Source organism: Lathamus discolor, chromosome 5 (genome assembly GCF_037157495.1).
Source record: "Lathamus discolor isolate bLatDis1 chromosome 5, bLatDis1.hap1, whole genome shotgun sequence".
In the NCBI taxonomy this organism is placed as follows: Eukaryota; Metazoa; Chordata; class Aves; order Psittaciformes; family Psittacidae; genus Lathamus; species Lathamus discolor.
In genome coordinates this window covers 88467294-88489564 of record NC_088888.1, presented here as the reverse complement: position 1 = coordinate 88489564, position 22271 = coordinate 88467294, and the positions used below count along the sequence as shown (strand labels likewise).

Sequence of the window (22271 nt, the reverse complement as noted above, 5' to 3'; positions counted from 1 at the left end):
AGTAAATAAGTCTTAAATAATAAAACTTTTGTGGAACCAATCTTTTTTCCCCATTTTGTTAGAGAACTTGAAAAGGTTTCAGAACAGGTGATTAGCAGTAACCAGGTAAACCAGCAAGGCTAGCAGTGTTACTAAGAGTTGACCAATACTCTTTATCCCTACCTAATCCCTCAGACTGTCTTTCCCTACCCACAATGGAAGAATTCTAAGAGATATCTTTGATCTACAAGGAAATATAGGGCTCCCCTTCCTCCTTGCTGACACGAAGTCCATGTAGAAAATACCAACTAATATTTATTTCTCTGAGAAGTCTTTTGGCTTTGGGCTGTTGATTTCTTATTTTATTTTGGGTGGGGGGAGCCTTCTGCTTTCTCTAAGGATCTATTCATAAATATTTTTAAACTAGAATATTACAGTTTTAACCACCATGGATAGCAGAAATTTGAGTGATTAAAATACCTTTTATCTTGAACTTATTTCAGTTTTCACAATAATGCAGTCCAATAATTAATCCCTGAATTCAATGTGCTTATTGCATAAGACTGAAAAACTTGTTAGCATTGCTTTGTGTGCAGCTGTTTCCTTCCTGGCCCTAAGCTCACAGAAGCTGATCTGACAGCTTCTTACCACATTTCCTTCAAAATTGTTTCAAACAAATTCATATTGTCTTCAGTTGTATCAGCTGACTTTGCAGTTCTGCTCTGAACCTGGCTCTGAACCTGGCTCTGAACTTCGCTCCAGCATAAACTTCGCGCAATTAACTAAAACAGAAGGATTTTGTCTTTCTGGAATTACAGAATACAAGGCAGCTCAGGCTATGTCCAGCAAGTCTGAGGGCTTGTTTAGTCTCACAGCAGCTCTAGCTAATCATCTGTCTTAGGTGAGACATAAGAAGCATAAATGGTGGAATAAGTTGTGGCGGAGGAAAGCGAACCAAGAGATCCAATTATTCACCTATTTTCTTAATGGCCTCAGAAAAACTGAGAAAAGCTTTTGGTCTGCTATGATGTCGTTCTTTTGGTAGTATGGGGGCATTGCTAATGGTATAAGGTAGTAGGACACAGCAACATTTCCATGACTCACTGGGGAAATGGGAATATATTTTCCAGTGACAAACTGTAGTCTGCCCCAATGCCTCTGATGTATGCATTCATTTGATGTGAGGTAATATACTTACTGCTCTATATCCACTTTACTTCCTCTGTTCAAAGATCTAAGAGGTGTTACGTCAAAAGTGTGTTTTTTATTGCCCATAAACGTCACTTTAGTATTAGTACAGCTGCCTTCATTGGATCTGTCTTTACAATTACAAGCAAAAGACTTGATTTAGCACATACTAGACTGCTTTACTGCTGAGCTGTGGAAGCTCCACATGTGCTGGCAGCTTGCTTCCCTGGAGTATGGTCCCAAGGCTTTAAAAGCCTTTAAGCATAAATAAAGTTAAAAGATGCTCAGAAAATAGCAGAAAATACAGATTTGCATACTTAGTATTTTGAAAGAGTTTTCTGAAAACAACAAAGGAATGTGAACACTCTGGAAACAGCATCTCAGTGCACTTTCATCAAAGGAAAGCAGCTTCATCTTAAAGGTATAGAAATCCTGACACAGGAACAGTAATATTAGCTTACCTGCCCATACTAATTATATTTTATACTTCTACAGCTTCCGCTCAGGACCCCTGACAATCTTATAAAGATTAAAGCATTTAACAAGAGAACACCCATAGATGAAAACACTATTTTTTTCATAAACAATAAAACAGAGATTAAGTGATATTTTTAAAAACAGAAAAATCTTTTCAGAAATCTGCTTCAAAGGGCTGGCTGACTGAAGCTTTTACTTCAACTCAATCACACTGAATTATGATAGAATGAATGTGAAATTGCCATTCTTTGAAGAAAACAATAAGTTAAATTGAGTTAAAAGGACCACAACCAAGTACTCGATTATCTTGAAAGTATTTTCCAACCTAGATAATACTATGATCCTATGTTTTAGGACACTTAGATTTAGATTTCTGATACGTGTGGCTTTTTAGGTGCATTCATTAAATAACGTAGCACATCCTCTGTCATGTAATGGAATTATTCTCTTCACAGGCTTTTTCTCAAATTGAATACAGTTTTATGAACTACTCAAATGCATGACCAATTAAGTGATTTCAAATATAAAATTTGAAAGAGGTAATACCATAACAAGTGCAGTCTTTCTAATTATATTCTGCAATGAATAAACTTTATTAAACCTTCATAGGAATCAATACCGCATATAAATACAGACAGTAAGGACTATTAAAACAGGCAAAGATGGTTTATTGAATTAATCTTTACAGCTGTCCACTTGAAAAATCTAGCATAAGGTCATTATGTAAATTTCTTATGATAATTAAACCTCAAATTGTATATTCAATATCTCAAACTCTGCCTGCTCCTATCAATATTGTCCCAGTAGACATCATAACTCACTTCCACAGTGTGATGTCAAATGCCTCTAGCTATATTAAATATGTAAAATAAGCAAAATAAGCAATCTTAAAGTCATAAATTGTTTCTTAAAATATCATTGCCATGAAACAAGAGAGATAGTTTAGCTAAAGCTTTAGCTAAGCAGATTCATCCTTCTTTTTAGGCAGAGTCTTCCTACACATGAGCAACATCTCTGAGCACTGGAAATTAAAGCTTATAGGCAAGAATGTGCTAATGCATTCTTCTTTAGAAGAAGATATTATCAGCTCTATCTTGTGCTTCTAAGCTTGCAAAGACTTGTTCAGACTGGGAGCAGAAAAAAGCCTCTCTCTCCATCAATGACAAGACAGACGGTTTGAAACACAGACAAAGAAAATAGTAGAGCAGTACTAATAATTAAAGAATGTATAATATTAAAATAACTTTTCCTTTCTGTGTTCTATATCTTGAAATGCTAAAGTTGACAATCTTTCCTTTTGGCAAAGCCTTTATGCAAAGAAAGAGAGAACCTATGATTAATGGTTGCAGCAACAAAAAATAAATGAGGACAAGACTATACTGTGAAAGCAAGCTTGAACAGTTAGTAAAAAGCTGCCAAATATGCTGAATAGCTTTGAAAACTGGCTTTTATAAAACAAATCAGTGTGCTCCTTATTATAATGTTAGAAATTAATGCTTTAATTTAAAATTTAAAATCCATAATTCAATAATTGTACAAATTATTTCTTTATCTAAATCCATAGGAACTGCATCTCTTTCTACTTTCTTTGGCATTGTATATTTTTTTGTGATCTGTGGTATCATCCATTTCTATGACAGCAATAACACATCATTCTTTTGCTCCCCTTCTCTTTCTCACCTTAGCAGTGGGAGAAGTGCAGCATTTGAAAATGAGGATTTCAGAAGCAGCTTTTTAAGAAGAATTCAGAATTCCTGGTTGTGGCTTTTTATCATGGATTCCTTCTATTATGATTTTGTTTAATGTAGAAAAAGCCTCTTTTGTATACTTTAGACATACCCCAAGATCCACATCTACATATATTTGAATTCACATTAGTTAATTAACTGTTCCTTTTATACATGTGTGTACTTTTCCCTTTTCTCCCAAATGTCATACCTGGAGTAAACATCCAAAGAAAGATAGATTCTGAAAGCCTAGTTTGTGAGTAAAAGGCATTTTTCTCCTCTAACACTTTGCAAGACAAATCCTATGTGTCTACAGAGTTTGTCTGGTTTTTGGTCGTTGAATCCAAGGCTTCTTGGAATTGAAAAAAAGCCAAAACAAAACAAAAAAAAAAAAAAAACCCAGCATAGTTATCTATAATTTTTAGAGATTCTCAAACTTAGATTATGTCCACTCATATGCATTCTTTCAGTTCTCCAGGTCCACATCTTCTCCATTGCTGACTCACAATACTCAGGTGTAGAAGATGCTCTGTCAATAAAAAGTGACAAATCAGCATAAGTGCATGAGGGAAGTTTTATTTTGGCAGCTATGGGAAGATCATAGGTGGGAAATCTGCCAAAATAAGACCAGGAAAATAAGACCAGATAGGTAAAACATAAAAGGTGCCATCTAATCCCCAAACTGAGACAAAAGTAGTTTCTTCAGGTAGATGAAGACAAAAGCTCCAGGAAACCTTGGATTTAAAGAAAACAAAACAAAACAAAAAAAGCCAGACACAGACCAATTACGGGGCCTCTGAATGATGAGCAGTGACACTATCAGTCACACTGCTCTTTGGGCCTTTCTGACTTTGGTCACTGCTGTGCAGCCACTAGCACAATCCAGAACTGGAGTTGTGAACATTCCTTGAAGCCACAGTTGCTACTCTTGCAGCAAGATCTGATTTACACTTTTTCTAAACCGGCACTGAATATTCACGTAGTCTTCATTAATAAGATGTTTAACTGATATCAAGTTTAAAATTCAATTTGCTTAATTTTGTTTCTATTCACAGAAGTCAATGCATGCACCGCTAGGTCACTGTGCACTGAATGCTGTGATCAACTGTCTTCATTGTAAGTAAGGAATTCACATGCAAGCTTCCTATGCATGAGCCTAAAATTGGCCTGTTTTCAATCTGATATTAGATACTCGTTCACTGCTGGAGTGTAATTTTTTTATTTTATATGTAAATAACTTGCTTTTCTTTCCTCACTAAAAAAAAAAATGTTGAATTATTCATGCTAATGTATTCTTTCATCTTTTTTTTTTTTCTTAGTGGCAACCTCTTCCAAACTTGGAACAACTCACAGCGAGCAGAGAAACTAACATCTTTTTCACACAGCATGACATTAGAATATTTGGCTAAAGGCCCTAAAACATTAAAAAGAAACAAACAAACAAACAAAGAATCTTATTCATGATCCTTGTGTTTACTTGTTATGCTCAATTTGCTCTTTCATGCTTGTAGGATACAACAGAAATTTTGATGGCTTGTTGTTTTCTCTTTGTAAGGAAAAGGAGTCTTTTCTCAGCTTCATGCATTTTCCACAATTTTTACAGGAAAAAAAGATGATGGGGGAGAAGAGATTTTCTTCTTGGATGCCAGGCAGAGCCTCACATAACGTGTGCTGTGGAACATTTATTGGACTCCACACTGTAATTTTTAACCTCCAGACACTATATTCTTCCTTTCTGTGCAGAGATGATAACCTTATTCAGTGATTGTGCTTCAAATTTCAAGGTTACTTCACAATTTTTTAAAACCATTTTTCAGTACTTAACCACTTCCAAGAAAAACTAAGAAAAAGGCATACGTTTTTAAATAACTCCTTCTTATTATGATTAGTAAATAAAATGATGTGCAGCATAAAAGTGATCGGTACAATATTAGATATAGGCACAACAGCCCCACTTTTTGGTTTCATAGTGTATGGAAATAACATTTTCGAACAAAGGTGAGTGATTAAATTTTTTTCTATGTTATCTGTTGGGAGGTACCAGCCTTTGAAAGACGTGACATGTACAAGCAGATGTGACAAATATGAGCTAATATGTTTATTTCCCATCACTGTTGTTTGGCTAGCTTGCATGAAATAATGGTTGATTTACCATTCCTTGGATATTTTCTAACTCAGCTGCTCATGTTTGTCTCACATATCTAATATCACACATGAATTTTACTCTTCTCTAACCAAAACCCTGTAGAAGGAATTCCTCAAAGTAAAATTTGGACTTTATTTAAATATATTTTCATTTAATATCATTGTTTTCTCTAGTCACCACTTCTGTCACAATAAGCAGAAGGAATATTTACCTTTTATGACAATTTTCTGCTCTATAAATTTTAACTATGATTGCTTTCCATAACACCCATATAACTTTTCATCTCTTGCTACAAGAAGTTATGCTACTAAGCAATGATTTCCATAGTATTCCATCTCCACCATAAGGTAAATAACTTTTCTAATTTCTCTTCTTAGATAACGCATAACCATTTACCATTCAGTGAAATATCTAAGGCAGGTTTTCAAAAATTGCATCCATTGTCACAGAAGAATTTCTGATTTAGTTTTCTGACATACGGCAGCTTAAATGTAAACAAAACCCCAATATTTTTATTTGGAAAGATTAACTGATTTTATGGTTGCTAATTCATAAACTATGAGACAAGGGGATGTATCTCCTCTTTACCTTAAATTTGTGAACACATGGTCCAGGAAAATCCATGTGTGGCTCTCTTGGGAACCCCTACCTCATTACTTCATCACCATGGATGAAGCAAGGATCTTGTCTCACTTTCCTTGAAGTTCTGAGGGAATCTCTTGAAATTATAACTGTAACTGCTACAATTTTTTAGTAAAGGATAGCATAGTTCTGAAATACTCAGTATCTACCTCCCTCAGATATTGCTCCTTAACAAAGTGTGTGTTAACAGGCCACTAGAAATAAAACTTGCATATCTATTAAGAGCTCTCTTTTATCATACAGGAACCTACTAAGCATAAGAACAATGGTTTCACATTCCTGTTTCTTCTTCATTAAACACATTACAACGCATTTTTCTAAGAGCATATTTTTATAAGGGACTTTTTATAAGAGCAAGTAGTGATAGGACAAGGGGGAATGGCTTTAAAGTGAAAGAGGGTAAATTCAAATTAGATATTAGGAATAAGTTCTTTTCTGTGACGGTGGCAAGGCACTGCCAGAGATTGCCCAGAGAAGACGTGGCTGCCACATCTCTGGAAGTGTTCAAGGTAAGGTTAGATGGGGCTTTGAGAAACCTGGTCTAGCGGTTTCCATGGCATGGGGTTTGGAGCTAAATGATCTCTAAGGCTTCTTCCAACTCAAACAATTCTATAATTCTACAATATGATACTGGAAGTGGACATTACACTTTGCAATGGTGTCAGAAGACAAGATTCTTGCCATAAGAAGCTCACCTAATTTTTAGCACCCCAATGAATCTGGCATGAAAAGAGGAGCAAACATTCCAAGAAAGGGTATAACTGACTTTTACACTGTTTTCTAATAAAATAAAGTACAATAAAATGGCATGGAAGTTAGGAAGGTGATTCATGTAGCTGAAGTAAAAATGAACATTATAATGGATTGTGAGGAAGGAGAAAAAAAAAAAAGAAAAAGCTTCTGATATAATTGTTTACAGGATTTTCTTGATACATATAATCTAGTTGAGATCTGCAATACAATGGGGTTCCTTAAAGACTGAGTCAGGAAGTTGTACAAGGTATCTTTTATATACTTCATGTGCTCTTCAAAAAAAAAAAAAAGGAAAGCATGGACTTTGCTCATTTCACCTCCAAGCTGGCAGTACAAATATTTTCTAGAATTTACTCAAAATCAAACCTATATGACCTATGAGGAAAATGAGCATTTCTATGGTATAATTCATGTTGACCTAAAATTGATGAGTAACATAAGTTAGATAAATTACTCTAAAATTGTCTGTTTCTCTGTATTGACTGTATGGGAAGTTGAGAGTGACAAGGTAAGATGCTCACTAAGGGTAGACTAAATTAATTGTCTATATCTCTTGGAAAAACAGATCAATACGCAGGAAGGCAAACCCATAAAGGGCCTACTACTCCAAATGTTTGGTGAGATTCTTAGGATATATATGATTCCCAAATTCCTAAGCTCATTTAGTGACAAAGGAGAAGTGACTAAGCTCATTTAGTAACTTCATCTAGGAGAAGTGTTGATGATGTCTTTGGCAGCATTAGACTTGACTTTTCAGCAAGCAACAGGAAGGTTGTAGCTGAGAGACCATTTGAACTCATTCACTTAGAAAAATGCAATACATCTTGGGCACAAAGGATTTTTAAATTTAGACGGGTTTTCAGGTAATTACATAAAGCAATAGATTTTCTCCACCTGACAAAAAAACCCAAACAAAGAAAAAAACCCAACCCAAATCAAACAAGAAAAAAAAAAAAAAAAAGCATTTAAACCTATTTTACCATTACACATCAGGTCTTACACAGCCATTTCAACCAAGCAGCCAAGGAGATTAAATCTGTATTTTCAGGTGAATTCCCTAACCTACCTGTCACTGGCTATTTCAGTTGAAATGCATCATCAAAGTTAAATAATTTTAAATAATTAAAAAATTCCTATCTGTTATTCATAATACATCTGCTGTACTAGAAATCACAGAGTAATAGAATGGTTTGGGTTGAAAGGGACCTTGAAAATTATCTAGTTCCAACCACCCTGCCATGCACAAGGAGACCTTCCACTATTCCAGACTGCTCAAAGCACTGTCCAATCTGGCCTTGAACACTGCCAGGGATGGGGCATCCAGAGGTTCTCTGGGCAACCTGTGCCAGTTTTCCCCATGCTTGTACAGTCTGTATCAAAATTAGTATCTCAGATATATAATCTGCAATGACATAGGACAAAACCAGTCCTGAGCTACGAGACACATACAGTAGGCATGGTGGAGAGATTTCTATAATAAATTAAAGTCTTTCAGTATAGGAGTTAAATTACGTGTATGCACCTAACTGCATGGTATAGTGTACCTACAATCTTTTTAATGCATTGCTTCTGGTATTCCTCACTTTCTCTTCCTTCTCACCATTATTCCTCAGTTCTCACCTCCTCACCCCATGCACTCCACAACATTCTTGCTATTCTATGAGCCCTATGAATATGAAAGGCTTTCCTTACTCAAACAGTAAATAACATAGCTCACTTCCAGGGGTGAGGAAAGGGTGATTGAGAAAACCCTAATGTAATTCTGTTATTGTGGAAAATGAGAGATCAAATTCACTTTCAACAAAATAACACAATGGAAGCCACAGAAAGTGCTGAAAGTTGTTTTAAAGATCCATGGAAAAAATAAAAGGAATTCAGCTCTCACTCTACTGTTTTGAGAGAGGTATCATCAGCTGAAAGTTGTGTCAAAAGGCAAACACAGACTCCCACCCATACTTTAAGGACATTTTTGCAGGGAGTATTTAGGAGGTTATGTTCTCAATAATGGGAACTTTAAAACCTATAGGTATATTTCAAAGAACCCTTATCAACAAGAATTTGGATCAATGGGATTATTGTGCCCCCTGCTTTATGTTATTTTTATTATTTATTATTTAAATGGTGCTTTGCTGTTCTACTCTAAAAAAAAGTCTGTTAAAATCAATTGCTTATTTAAAAAATTATACACATGGCACTATTAACTTCAGTATTCAAATGTAAATATTAAAATGTACAAGTTTTAAGAACAGGCTTTGTACATTTTTCATTAGACTTAACTTTAATGTACTCACTAACCAGTCCTGTAACACACTTTTTTGTCTAATTCATGAATTGCAGAATAGAATGATATCAAAAAATAAAAATATTAACTAGATCTTTATATAGTGTCCACTACTTTGTATTAAAATTCATCACAGTTTTGTTATTTATGGTCTTATTATGCATATTTAACTTCAGAAGCCTAGATAACTCGTCTGTCTTAGCAACTAAGACAGAAATGCTGTCTCATATTGGCATCTGTTATTTTCTTTTCTTTGCCATTCTGCTTTTCTTTTATGACACTGGTCACAGCAGATTCTGCAAAGAAATCCACAGTGCACAGGTGTGTGTTAGGGGAGTGGGAGATAGGAAAGAATTTTTTCTTTTTTAACTATCTTTTTGCTGAAAGACAGCAACATATAAATGCAGTCTGGAAGTGGAACAGAACCTTAATAAATCAATGAAGAGTGGACAGTCAACAGCAAGAAGTCTTCTAAGGGCACTGTTCTCTGACATGTTGGTATTGAGTCTTTTATCAAAATTCACCTTCACACCTCCTGTTATCAGTGTCACTTTCGTGATTCAATGTTTCTACTCATTCAGACACTGACTAGTTGGTTTTCTTAATAAATTCATTGAATTGAATGGAGATGAACATGCATAGTTTTCCCTCAAATTAAGGTATGAGTGCAGAAATAACCTGAGACTTCAGCAGAAGTATATTTTAGTCTCCATTAGGTGGAAGAAAAGAAATAATTGTAAAACTCCATGGCTGCTAAAAACTTCAGCAGATGCTTTTGTGAGTGCAAACAGGATGAAAACTGGGGAAAGTCTCTAAGTAATATTGAAGATCCAAGATTATGAGAACACTTGTCTACAAGATTTGTTTTATAAGCAGAATTGATTGTGTGTGACCGGCTCACTGAGGACAGGATGCTGAACTTCCACTGCAGTAATTCAGAGCAGAGAGACTGCAGATGCCTGAACAATTATGATGCTGTATTTGTCCATGATCACTACATCCTGGTCCAGTGCAGGGTGATCCAAAACCAGACTATGATTATTCGGTCAATAATCACAAGAGTCAGTTAAGACTGGAAGGTAATTTACAGATGACAGATAGAACATGATTCACAGTTTAACCTAATTACATGCATCAGGAATATGATGAATCAGTTAGTTATTACGTTTTATAAAGCTTCTTTATTTTCCTTTAATTTGCCAGTTAACAGACAAAAAAAAGCAAGCAGTCATCTTTTTTTTTTTTTTTTTCATAGCATGCAGGTTATATACTAATTAAAAAGTTATCTATCACAGCTATATAGAACTGAAAAATTCCACAAAATGCATGTACCGAAACTAATCTCAAAAAAGGGCAGATTTTGACAATTGGCCTTTCTTCTCACTGAGGAGTCTCGCTGTTCTACTAAAGGATGTAATATAATTATTAGCTTGCAGTCAGAATATATGCAAAGGGAAATGACTGATCCCTGAAATCCCAAGAGATGTTGGAATAGTCATTGTTCACACTGCATTTAGGGATGCTGGTCAGAAGGACTTCCCTATATAATTATGTCAATTCAGAATGTATTATCTAAAATAAAAAGAAGATTGATTTTGAACAAGATGGGCAACGCAGAAAGACTGATATAAAATGGCTTTATGTACAATCTATGGGCAACATATGTTTAGGGTACAGATGATAGAAGTATGCAATTACCTTCCCTCTCACAAATTACTGCATTTAAGAGTTAAAGCTCATTACATAACCAGCATAATCAGGTTAATATTATCACCTCTTTAGTTGCAAAGTTGTCAATTGTATCACCAATCTATATTAAAAGATTTTTTAAGGTGCATCTAAGTTTTAAGATCTGTAATTCCCCAAACTGTGTTTATCAGCATTCTCAATGGATTCTAGTATCCTATTTCTAAGGAGTTTTGAGAATAAAAAGAATGTGAGATCTTATGGGAATTTATCATATGTAAGTGTCAAAAAGTGTATCGATTGTTACTACACCAAATCATGGGGTTTTAGGAGCTTCAGAAACCATCATAAATGAAGGGAAAATGAAAATATAAAACCTTCTCAAAAAAGCATGAAATGCCAAATTGTATCTCAGCAGTGTTGAAAAAAAGTCTTAAAAGTATTCGTACTTTTGCAGATTGCAAACTCATCAGTCTGACAGAATCAAAGAGGCTTTCCATAAAATGTTGTAGATCATGTGCGCATTCCCCATGCACATCAAGCAAACATCATACTAATGAAGGCAATTTTCTTTCTTATATTTGGCCAATACTGAAGTAACATTCAAAGCTTGTTCTAGATTTTTTGTAAAGCAAAGCCTTAAACTGAGCTCCTCAAAACTCAAGTTCACCTATATACATTCATACCCACACTGAAAACTTGCAATTTTCTATGATTTTATAGCTTAAATATTGAATAATGGACATCCAAGGTGCTCTGTTTTGTAAAATTACTAACCAAGGAATCTATGGGTGTTCAGATTAGTATGATCATAAATATGATTCTTTCTAGTGAATAACTAAATATTTTAATATATCTATACACAATAACAAATAAAAGGTTCAAATTTGCACCTCATCTAAAATCAAAGATCTACTCTAAAAAACTGTTATGTGAAACACTTGGAAGTTATTCATAAAGAACAACGTATTGTTCTCAGCAGACTACTGTGAGATATCTTTAAATACTGAGTTCTTTATTGGAAAAGTGGTTTTTTACCAATGTTGTATTATCCCATGAAACCGGAATTGGTTGTACAACTATGACACAGCAAGATTACCTAACACATGCTAAAGTTTCTAAAGCTGCAGAAATCAACATTTTATGGAGCCACATCCCAACTCTTCCCTTCTGAGTCCCTTACTAGTAGTAATTCTGATTGTGAAACACAACAAACAAATGCACCAAATAACTACTGTTACATAGGTCCAGCTTGAGAAGTACAGAATAGGCAAAGCAGCAACACCTGTGTATGTGCTTTGACCAGTTTCAAATGAAGAGAGAGATCTACCTCCACAGAGGGCAAAGAGATTTAGCACAGCTACATTTTCATTACGTTGAGTGTCAAGTTAATTTATTTTTTTTTTTAGGAAAACATGCTGACTTAACTACATTGTAAAAAGCTTTAAGCAACTGATGCAGAATTTTGCAGTATAAATTCATGCGTTGTTTTGATTTATTAAACAGATCTAGTATCTTTTTTTTTTTATTTATTTTTTTTCCCCAAGAAATAATAATTCCTTAAATGTGAAATGGATTGTCTTAGGTGGGAGTTCAAACAATACTCCATGAGTTTTATAAAAAAAACTTGCACTTGACCATCATTTAATATCAGTCTAAACCATGTAATTAATATGGCCTATAATTCCTGATGAAGTAGCTTGTTTTTAGCAACAGGACTCCTTACTTGACTATACATTTAATAGTTTTTTCATTAAATCTTTTTATATGTAGGTTTGCCAACAAAATTAGCAAGCTTAAGATTTTGAATTGGGAAGCAGAAAATTTGAGGAACAGGATTTTTGCCTTTTATTCACCTATGGGGGGTGGGAGGGGAAGCCACCTATGAGCTTGAACCTGCCAGTATTGCATGCATAAATTACGTCTCCTTCCACTGCATGCTCTTTTTACCTTTGGCAGAAACTATCTGTCAGCATTTACATGATCAGGTCATAGTTTCCTTTCTTTCCAAAAATAGATATGTAATATACAATGAATCACATGTTAGCCCACTACTGTAAATGATTCTTTCTTCCTAATACTTTAATAGGAGAAAGAGCCAAGAAAAATCTGATTTAACATAAAAAGGGGAACAATAGTCATTGATAGGCGTCTCAACTGGCAGGAACTCAGTAATCAATTTGCATAATCATACAATAATAATTTTCCTTTTCTTACAGATGTACAAAATACCGGAATATCCGGCTGAAATTATTCAATAATCTTGTTTCACAAATTTGAAAACTAGCTCAGTTTCTGTTACTTTCCGCTGTGTTCTAGGTAAGCTTCAGCTGGCAACTATATTCAGTCCTATATTGTTTTCTTCACAAAGTCACCAGCTCTCACACACACACACAAATCCTATATGTTGAGATCAACTTGTAGAAAAAGATGTGCAATAAAAAGGTAAAAAAAAATTAGATAAAACATTTTCATGGTGAAGAAGAAAAAATAAGAACTGTAAAATGCTCTAAGCTCTTGCTGCTGCAGCGCCAGCAGTTGTCAGTCACCCCCTCATTGCTTCCCTGTTCTCTTGATCCTGGAGAGAAGGAAGATAGAAATTGTTTTCTGAATAGAAAAGCAAATAATAAACAAACAAAAAACAAACCAAACCAAATTCCAAACAAAAGATAGTAAAAATTAAAACATGTTGAATATATGATTATATGATAAAACTTGGTTTGTTGAGAAAAAAGATGTGAACGGGAGCCCAAAAGATAGTGAATATTTTTTATCTCCATGCTTGGATTACGAAGTGCAGAATATTCATATGGTTTATTGCTTGCTGGAGACAGGAAAAAGCGAATACTCTGTATTGAGTTCCTATTATTTCTACATGATTCAAGAAAGCAGAAGGGACATGTTGCTCTTTAATATACATTGTATATATGCTTGTCAGAAAACTTTTGGTAAGCTTTATTTTATTACATGGTCCATTAACAACTTCCATTGTTTGCATTACTGCTCCATTAAAATGAAAATGTGTTTTTCAACTAATATGACTAATAACAAGCAGTGTCTTTTGTATTATTACCCAGGCTGCAGTAAACTGTACAATGCTTGGAAGGCCTGAGAAACCATGAAAGCAAGCAGACATTTTAAAATCACTTTCCAAATAATATATATCATGTATCTCCAGAATAACTGACAGCTGTGTATGCACACAACAAAAAATATGCATGCCTACACATTTGCGTCTTCCCATCAGTGTATATAATTTACTTAAGAACTTTTCTGTGTGAGGAAACAATAAAATTGCTTGGAATCCATTTTCAATAGTTTTTCAGGAGTGTCTGAAAGATTGAATTGATTATTTGAAAACAATTAATCCAAAATATGTTGCACAGGTCTTCTGCAACTAACCCTTAAGTAAACTAAGTGTGCAATACTAAAACAGTAACTTTTGAAAAGAGAAGTTACAGAATTTACCTGTATTTGACATATTAAAAAATGTGGAATCCCAGGACATAAACTGAGAAGAAGCCAATTGCAAATACAAAGTCTTAGTCTCAGTTCACCATGTTTGTAAAATTGACAGTTCAGGATCTTAACGTCTTAGACCCTGACTCACGTATTCAGTAACAGAGGTTTTAATACCGGCGCTTCTATTTACCCAGCCCCATTATACCTCACTATGAACCCCCTATTCAGGAATTCTGCATATAGGAAAAAACATATTTAACAAGACTTATGCTAAGATTAATTAATTCATTTCAGCTGTGGAAGGCAGAGTACAATCAGCCCTGACTGACTTTTGCAATCCATAAACTCCTGAAATGGCTATTTTGAATTCACTTGCTTGTGGCAGGTAACATGCTTGTTGGCAGTAAGCAAGTCAATAGGTCAATATTGTCAATTCACTACTGCCTATACACTGAGCCTCTTCAGGGCTGGTGTGTGTCCCTACCCCCTATGTCCTGTTGATAGATAGAATAATAACTTTGTTGTCTCAGTGCACCACACTTGTGTCTCTTCTCTCCAATTCTGTCCATATGAATTCTGCACACCAATGGTTAACTGTGTGTAGCAACTGACAGTTCCTTTACAATTTAAAATGCAAATAAAAAGTACATTTTACATCTTTTCACACCTTAACTAGAATTTGGTTGTATTTTCATGTTACTCCTTGTAAAAAGGAGTAGCCACCCTTTAAATACTGAAACACGGTGATAAGGTCTCCCCTGAGCCTTCTTTCCTCAAGGCTGAACAAACCCTATTCTTTCAGCCTTTCCTCATATGGCAGGCTTCCCAGTCCTTTGATCACCTTTGTGACCTTTCTCTTGACACTCTCCTACCTGCCCACGTCTCTTTTGTATAGCAGAAACCAAAACTGAGTGCAGTATTCCAGATGTGGCCTGAGAAGTGTCTACTAGAGTGGAATAATGACTTCTTTATCTCCACTGGTGATGCCCTTGATGTAACCCAGCATCCTTACGTCTCTGTCACAAAAGCACACTGTTCACTCATATTGAGCTTGCTATCCACCAGGACCCCTAGGTCCCTTTCCACAGAGCTGTTCCCCAGACAAGTAGAACCCAGCCTGTGCTGTACTCCTGAATTATGTTTTCCAAGTTGAAACATACATATATATAGACTATATATATTTCAAAACTTATTTTATGTTCTATGAACTTTACATTGATAAAAATAAAGCAGCTGTCACAATCTTTTCAGGGACAATTTTGGACTGCACATCGCAGTAATTATGCAAAATGACAAAATGCTAATTGGGTTTTATCTAGTAAAATAGGAAGATTTAAAATAGCACTTTTTAGTGCCCTATCTTTTGTTTACATTGTTCTTTCTGCTATTATCTTACTTCTCAATCTCCTCATAACAGAGTTTACAATAACCGGATTACTACCACGTGTAACTTATCCCTTAAATTAGTATATGCTTTATTAATGGACTAACCACAGTGTTCATATACATCTTAACACTACCTGTTTGTCTATTTTTTCCTCCACACAAACAGCACAAACCAATTTATTCCTTTCTCATATCATTTCAATGTATTTTATATATGTTTCTATTTTCTTGGGGTTTATAATCAATATGTACTGAAAGTATCTTGGCACCCATTTAGCATACAAAAAGGTCCTTCAGGCGGCATGGTAAACTAGTAGAACCTATTATTCTTTTTTATCCAATTTTGCTTTAGCAGCTGAAAAATGCTATACAAAATATGGGATGAATATTACTTAATTATCATAGTTTGTGAGAGCTGTACAGTTACACAGCTATTTCTAAAGAAATCCTCCAGGTTTTGCATGACGGCTAAAGAAATATAATTACCCAGAATCTAGTAGAGTATTTTTATCTCTGAAAAAAAAAGCATACCCTGAAGCAGAAGTTCCAAGATGCTCTCTTGCATTTTCATGCTGTCAGCTAAAACACACAAGACTATAATTTTCCAATATCTGCTGAGTTTATTGTCTTGAAAAGTGCTGTTGTGGAGGGGGTACACCTGTGAATGTGCTTTGTGCAACAAAGGGTATGTCACAGGGTATGAGATGTCAATAGAAACCTGGCATTCAAATTCAGCTTTTTCAACCTCTGCATGCTGGAATGCCAACAAATATTTCTGTTTCTTTTCCTTATGACATTTATGAAAGTAACTTGTGGATGGATTTTTAGCAAAAAATGGCCACGTTCCCAAGTAACCAAGTGCCTATGTGGAGTTCGACATGAATGTATTGTGTGCTTTCCCTGTGGTGTATGTGCTGGATCAAGACCTGCAGTGGGAAGGTCTCTCTTATGTTCTTATCGGGGTACCAGGCAGACTGTGGTGGACCGTGGACTTGGGACCCCATATACAACTCATTTGATACAGTCTCTCTGTGATGCTCATGCACTAGAAGTTGGTAAATATAAGTATGTCCATGTTTCTATCGACCCTTGGAGACCTTTATAGATACTGCTGGCCACTTCTTCTGACATAGGCTGGCAACCTGTGTCGGAATGAGTGTGCATTCTGGTCAGTATAAAAGCCCAAGCCTCATGCAATGTGGGGGGAGCAGAGCCTCTGCAAGGATGAGTCTGCCACCTCACACTGCAATGATGCTTCTCGGAGCTGGTTTCCTGATAGTCTTCACAGGGTCCTTGTGCCACATTCCGTACGTGCGACTGTGTAGCGGGAGTAATGATTGTCTGGATTTTGTGTTTCAAATATTGTTCCAAAAGTTGTGTGGAGTGTGCTTGTGGAATCCCATACGTGTGTGTGTGTGTGTGTTGAGGGTAGACGGTGTTCTGTGTATTTTTTGTTGTCGGGTTTATGTAAAAGTTTTTAATGGGCAGCAGTTTAACATTTCGGGCAAGAAAGGGTTAATGCAAAAGTGCTGCTGCCGGCAGGTATTTATGGTTGCTGTTGAAGCAGGCAGGCAGCTGTAGCTGCTGCCGAGCAGGCAGGCATTCATAGCTGCTGCCGAGCAGGCTCGTGTTTGTAGCCGCACAAAGCAGGGTGAAACCCTGGAAAGAATCAGCACCGCCCAAGGAGAGCCGGAATACCCCCCCTTGTCAGTGATTGAATGAATCAGCTGAATCAACTTAGTTTAATTTGTCCAACCTGCGAGTCTTGTGAGCCATGGGTATTGTGTGAGTGTTCAGAATGTAATCATCAGTTATGGGTCAGACCACCTCTTGCGCAGAGTCCTTGTGAACGGTGTGTACACCAAACGCTTAAGCAGGCTCACAAGTTGGCTTGTATATTACTTGTTAGAGGACATGAACCAGGTCTTACACCTTACACTTTAGAAGGGGAATTCGAGTTGCAAATACAGGCTTTGAAGTTCAGAACATCAATAACTATTTTAAGGTTTGAATGTTCAAAGCCTCTACTGGTGCCATACGGTCTCTCCCGAGCACTGGGAGAAAACTAAACGTGATTGTCAGAAGCTATTTCAATGGGAATTATATCAAAAATGAAAATGAAGCTTGATATAGAGTGTGCAGTTGTATGTATCTATGCATTTGTTTCATCACAAGTTGACACCATCTTGGAATCAATAGCAGAACGACAAAATATTTGGGTGACCATGGCAAATGCCACTGGACAGGACACTATTTCACTCTCAGTATCATCTGCAGATAACCCCTTTCAGACCTGTTTAGTAGGTCTTCCCAGCTCTAATCATATAGAGTCATTATGCAACTCAACACTTCCCATACCCCAGGTGTGTAATAAGTGGTATGACAACTGGGACGGCTGGGTACCATCTCTGCCACTTTTCTCCAGTGAGCCACAAGAAATAGAACTGTTGGGATCTGTAAAGATGGATTATTGTTTGTTTTTCAATTATTCTGGAACTAACATGTTGCGAAGGGTAGTCACTGTTAATGCTAGTATGCAGGTGTATCAAAATGCTTCCATCTGGTGCAATTATACCAGCCCTAACATATCTAGATCTCTAAGTAAACCAGTAGGTTTACCCAGTGGCATGTTTTTGATATGTGGTGATCAGGCCTGTCAAGGAGTGCCAACCCCTATAAAAGCTGGCCCCTGTACTGTGGGAACCCAGGTATGTTTCTCCCTAATAACACCATGATACTGAACAAGAGAAGATCACGATCTAGAAGGTCAACACACGCTTTCCAACCAAACTGTAATGACAGAATAGATTTTTGGAACCCAGGTGAAATAATAGCTGTTTCATTCTTAGCTCCTGGAGTAGCTAGCGTTCAAGCTTTAGCAACATTGAATAAGTTAGGATGTTGGCTCACTAAACAAACTAATTCTACAGCATCCGCTCTCTCTGCATTACTCACTGATGTTGATTCTATTAGACACGCAACTTTGCAAAATAGGGCAGCAACTGATTTTCTCCTCTTAGCACATGGGCATGGGTGTGAAATTTTGGAAGGAATGTGTTGTATGAACTTGTCAGATCATTCGGAATCTATACATGAAAGTATCTGTAAGTTGAAAGATAGTGTGATGAAGTTAAGGGAAGATGATAAAGATTGGCTATCATCACTTTTTTCTGGCTGGGGTATAACTGGATGGTTATTAGTCTTGGTCAAAGGAGGATTAGTCTTGTTGCTTGTCTTTTTTGCCATTATCTGTATTGTACCTTGTTTGTTACAATGTATTCAACGTATGACAATGAATGCTATGAAGCGTGTTTGGCTTGTGCAACAAGTAAAAGGGGGAGATGTGGATGGATTTTTAGCAAAGAATGGCCACGTTCCCAAGTCAGCAAGTGCCTACGTGGAGTTCAGCATGAATCAAGGATGAAGGAGGATGTGGGTAAGGAAGCAAGAGTAACAGTGCAAGCAAGATAAGAAATGGAATGTGCTAAGACACAAAATAGCGAACTGTTGGCAAGTTTTAAGGGTTAGGCTCCCATGCTCTTATTTGACCAATTGTATACTAGTTGCTGTGTGCTACAAGGATATGAATCCAATCATAATACGCTAAGTTACTGTAAGCAGATGCAGACTATAGTATAAAAAGGATAGGTGTTTTGTAATAAATGGCTTTTGTCTGATCACATTGATCTCTGAGTCAATTTCTGCAGCAGTAACTCACTTTCAAATATAAGCAGTGATAAAATATTTGCTTCACTGATGGAAGTTGGAAATTAAATCCTTGTTTAGTGAAATCGGTGGTAATTACGATGACTTCAGTGGGATCTCCATCATACTTCATAATTTCTGTCCTCTATGCTCATACCCACGGAGCACGAGTTGGTGCTCTTCCTTGAAACAATCTTCTATTAACAGATTAGTGCAAAACAAGCAGGCTTTGATAATAAAAACTCTTGATCAAAAAAGAAATATTAACCCTTGTACGGAGGTGATACAAGTACTAAAGGCCAATTAAGTACATTAAATGAAGTACATATGCTGCACCTCAAGCATCAGTAGCTGTGTACTACCTTCTACAGTTTTCATAACTTTTTGAACTGAGTCAACAATCAGTCAGAACACTGTTCTTGTCAAAAATGCATGATGATACCCACTAAAAAGCTGAACAAATTGGTGATGTTCCCACATTTGTTTTAGCTGTATAATATAAATCAGTGGCATGTAAAAGAGTAATCAGACAACAGAACTGACAGCAGTGTTTTACAGTACTCCATAAATGTCATGCCTGAACAGAAGATGACAGAGCAGCACTGAAAGTAATGTTTGTCTTCCAGCTCTGCAGTCCAGATCCAGAAAATGACTGAGGGACGCAAAACAAGACACCAATGAAATTAATGCAGCAATATCCGGTTGTGAAAAGCTTCCAGGAAGTCTCTTCATAACTTCAGTGGCATTAAGACATTAAGAAACCCCAGTTTCTGACCTTTAAAGGTCTCTAATTGTTTAATAATTGTATTTACTTAGAGATGGAAAATAATTTTGATTTTGGCAAAGTCAAACAATTCACAGCTCAACTCATCTGCAAGGTAGGCAATAGTCACTTGAAGGATTTAGTCTCTCACAAATTGCTGTATCGCCCACCAATTCTTCTGTGCCGCATTCAGTGACAGACCCCTGCTTGTTAGCACAAGCAGCATACCCATCCTCTGATTCAAATACTGTAGGCATGGTAGAAAAGTAATATGTGAACTCAGTAAGAGTTCTTTCAAAAAATGGGTTTCAGGCGCTTCAAGGAAGGATCCCTGGGCCAAGTCTGGATTCCATAAGGTGACAGACAAATAAAAATAAGATACTGCAATGTGGGATACTCCTGTGCCTGGGTCTTTACCAAACTGACCTTGAACTGTGCAAGAAAAAGACAGGTAAAGAGAGAAAGACAGAAAGAAATTAAGGAAAAAGAAAAAGGCACCTTACCTCACTTTTAAATTCCCTTGCTGTGGCTGTCCATCGTAAATCGACAAAATATCAAAATCTTCCTCAAGGGCAAAAGTATGAAATGACAATTGTATCCTGTTACGTTCTCCTGTGATAATGATCCACGTGCAGTTGGCATAATTTGGATAACCATGAGGAAATCCAGGGCTTTCTATAGTACCATTTGGTCCCTGTACTAAGCCTCCACAGTTCTGACCTGAAAAAGAAGAAAGGGAAACATTGGGTATTTTGGTGTTTTTCCCCTCCCCCAGTATATATTCTTATGTGCCTAATAATATGTAAATTTAATTCCATAATCATAGAATCATAGAATAGTTAGGGTTGGAAAGGACCTCAAGATCATCTTGTTCCAACCCCCCTGCCATGGGCAGGGACACCTCACACTAAACCATCCCACACAAGGCTTCATCCAACCTGGCCTTGAACACTGCCAGGGATGGAGCATTCACAACTTCCCTGGACAACCCATTCCATTGCCTCACCACCCTAACAGGAAAGAATTTCCTCCTTATATCCAATTTAAACTTCCCCTGTTTAAGTTTTAACCCATTACCCCTTGTCTTGTCACTACAGTCCCTAATGAAGAGTCCCTCCTCAGCATCCTTATAGGACCCCTTTAGATACTGGAAGGCTGCTATGAGGTCTCCCCGCAGCCTTCTCTTCTCCAGGCTGGACAGCCCCAACTTTCTCAGCCTGTCTTCATACGGGAGGTGCTCCAGTCCCCTGATCATCCTCATGGCCCTCCTCTGGACTTGTTCTAACAGTTCCATGTCCTTTTCATGCTGAGGACACCAGAACTGTAAACAGTACTCCAAGTGAGGTCTCACAAGAGCAGAGTAGAGGGGCAGGATTACAAACACCATATAAAATTGCATTTATACAGTTCTTCCCTCTGAACTCAAAATCCCCATCGCTGGATTTTCTGAAATATGTACTATCTTTTTATGCAATGAATCATTATTTGAGGTTATGTAGTATTAACAGTGTATGACTTATTCATCCAAATGTGAAATTTAAGCATTAGCCTTGATGCCATAAATCCATCAGACTGGCGGCTTTAATGCTGGAGAGTGCTCAGAACTTTTTGGTGAATGGCATTTATAAAGTTTTCATATATATACTAACGTATTAGAGTTTCTGCTGTTTTGAAACATACTTTCAATAAAGAGAGCAAAATGTAGACACAAGTTTATTACACATCCTGTTGCAACCAACATTAAGATTTTATACTTCAAACCACAACAACATTTCTGTGGTTTTATGACAGTTTTAGTGCCATCTTTATTGTGATCAGGAAAATGTTATTTTTAATTCTTTTTAGGATTCTTAAAAAATTCCACCAAGGGTTTAATTAATAGGCATTTGTGCCTGGTTTGTATGTCCTACAGCCCTGTGGTGGTACGGTAGCTCATTAACAGGACGTCCTCAGCAAGAAACCTTGACTTACAGTGCACACTCTTGTTAATTTCCTACTTGATTTTGTTAATCCCGCACACACCAGCTGTACTGGCTCATAGCTGGAGAGAAGTATTAATGAAATATTTGAACAGAG

General features: G+C 36.5%; 1 protein-coding gene across 1 annotated transcript in view; it reads right to left on the bottom strand.

The window, feature by feature from the left end:
- CSMD1 (CUB and Sushi multiple domains 1) overlaps positions 1–22271 on the bottom strand; it is a 1149005-nt gene that overhangs the window by 909882 nt on the left and 216852 nt on the right. The window contains exon 2 of the mRNA XM_065681530.1: positions 20699–20915. Coding sequence (XP_065537602.1) covers positions 20699–20915 — 217 coding nt within the window. The remainder of the gene's footprint in view (positions 1–20698; positions 20916–22271) is intronic.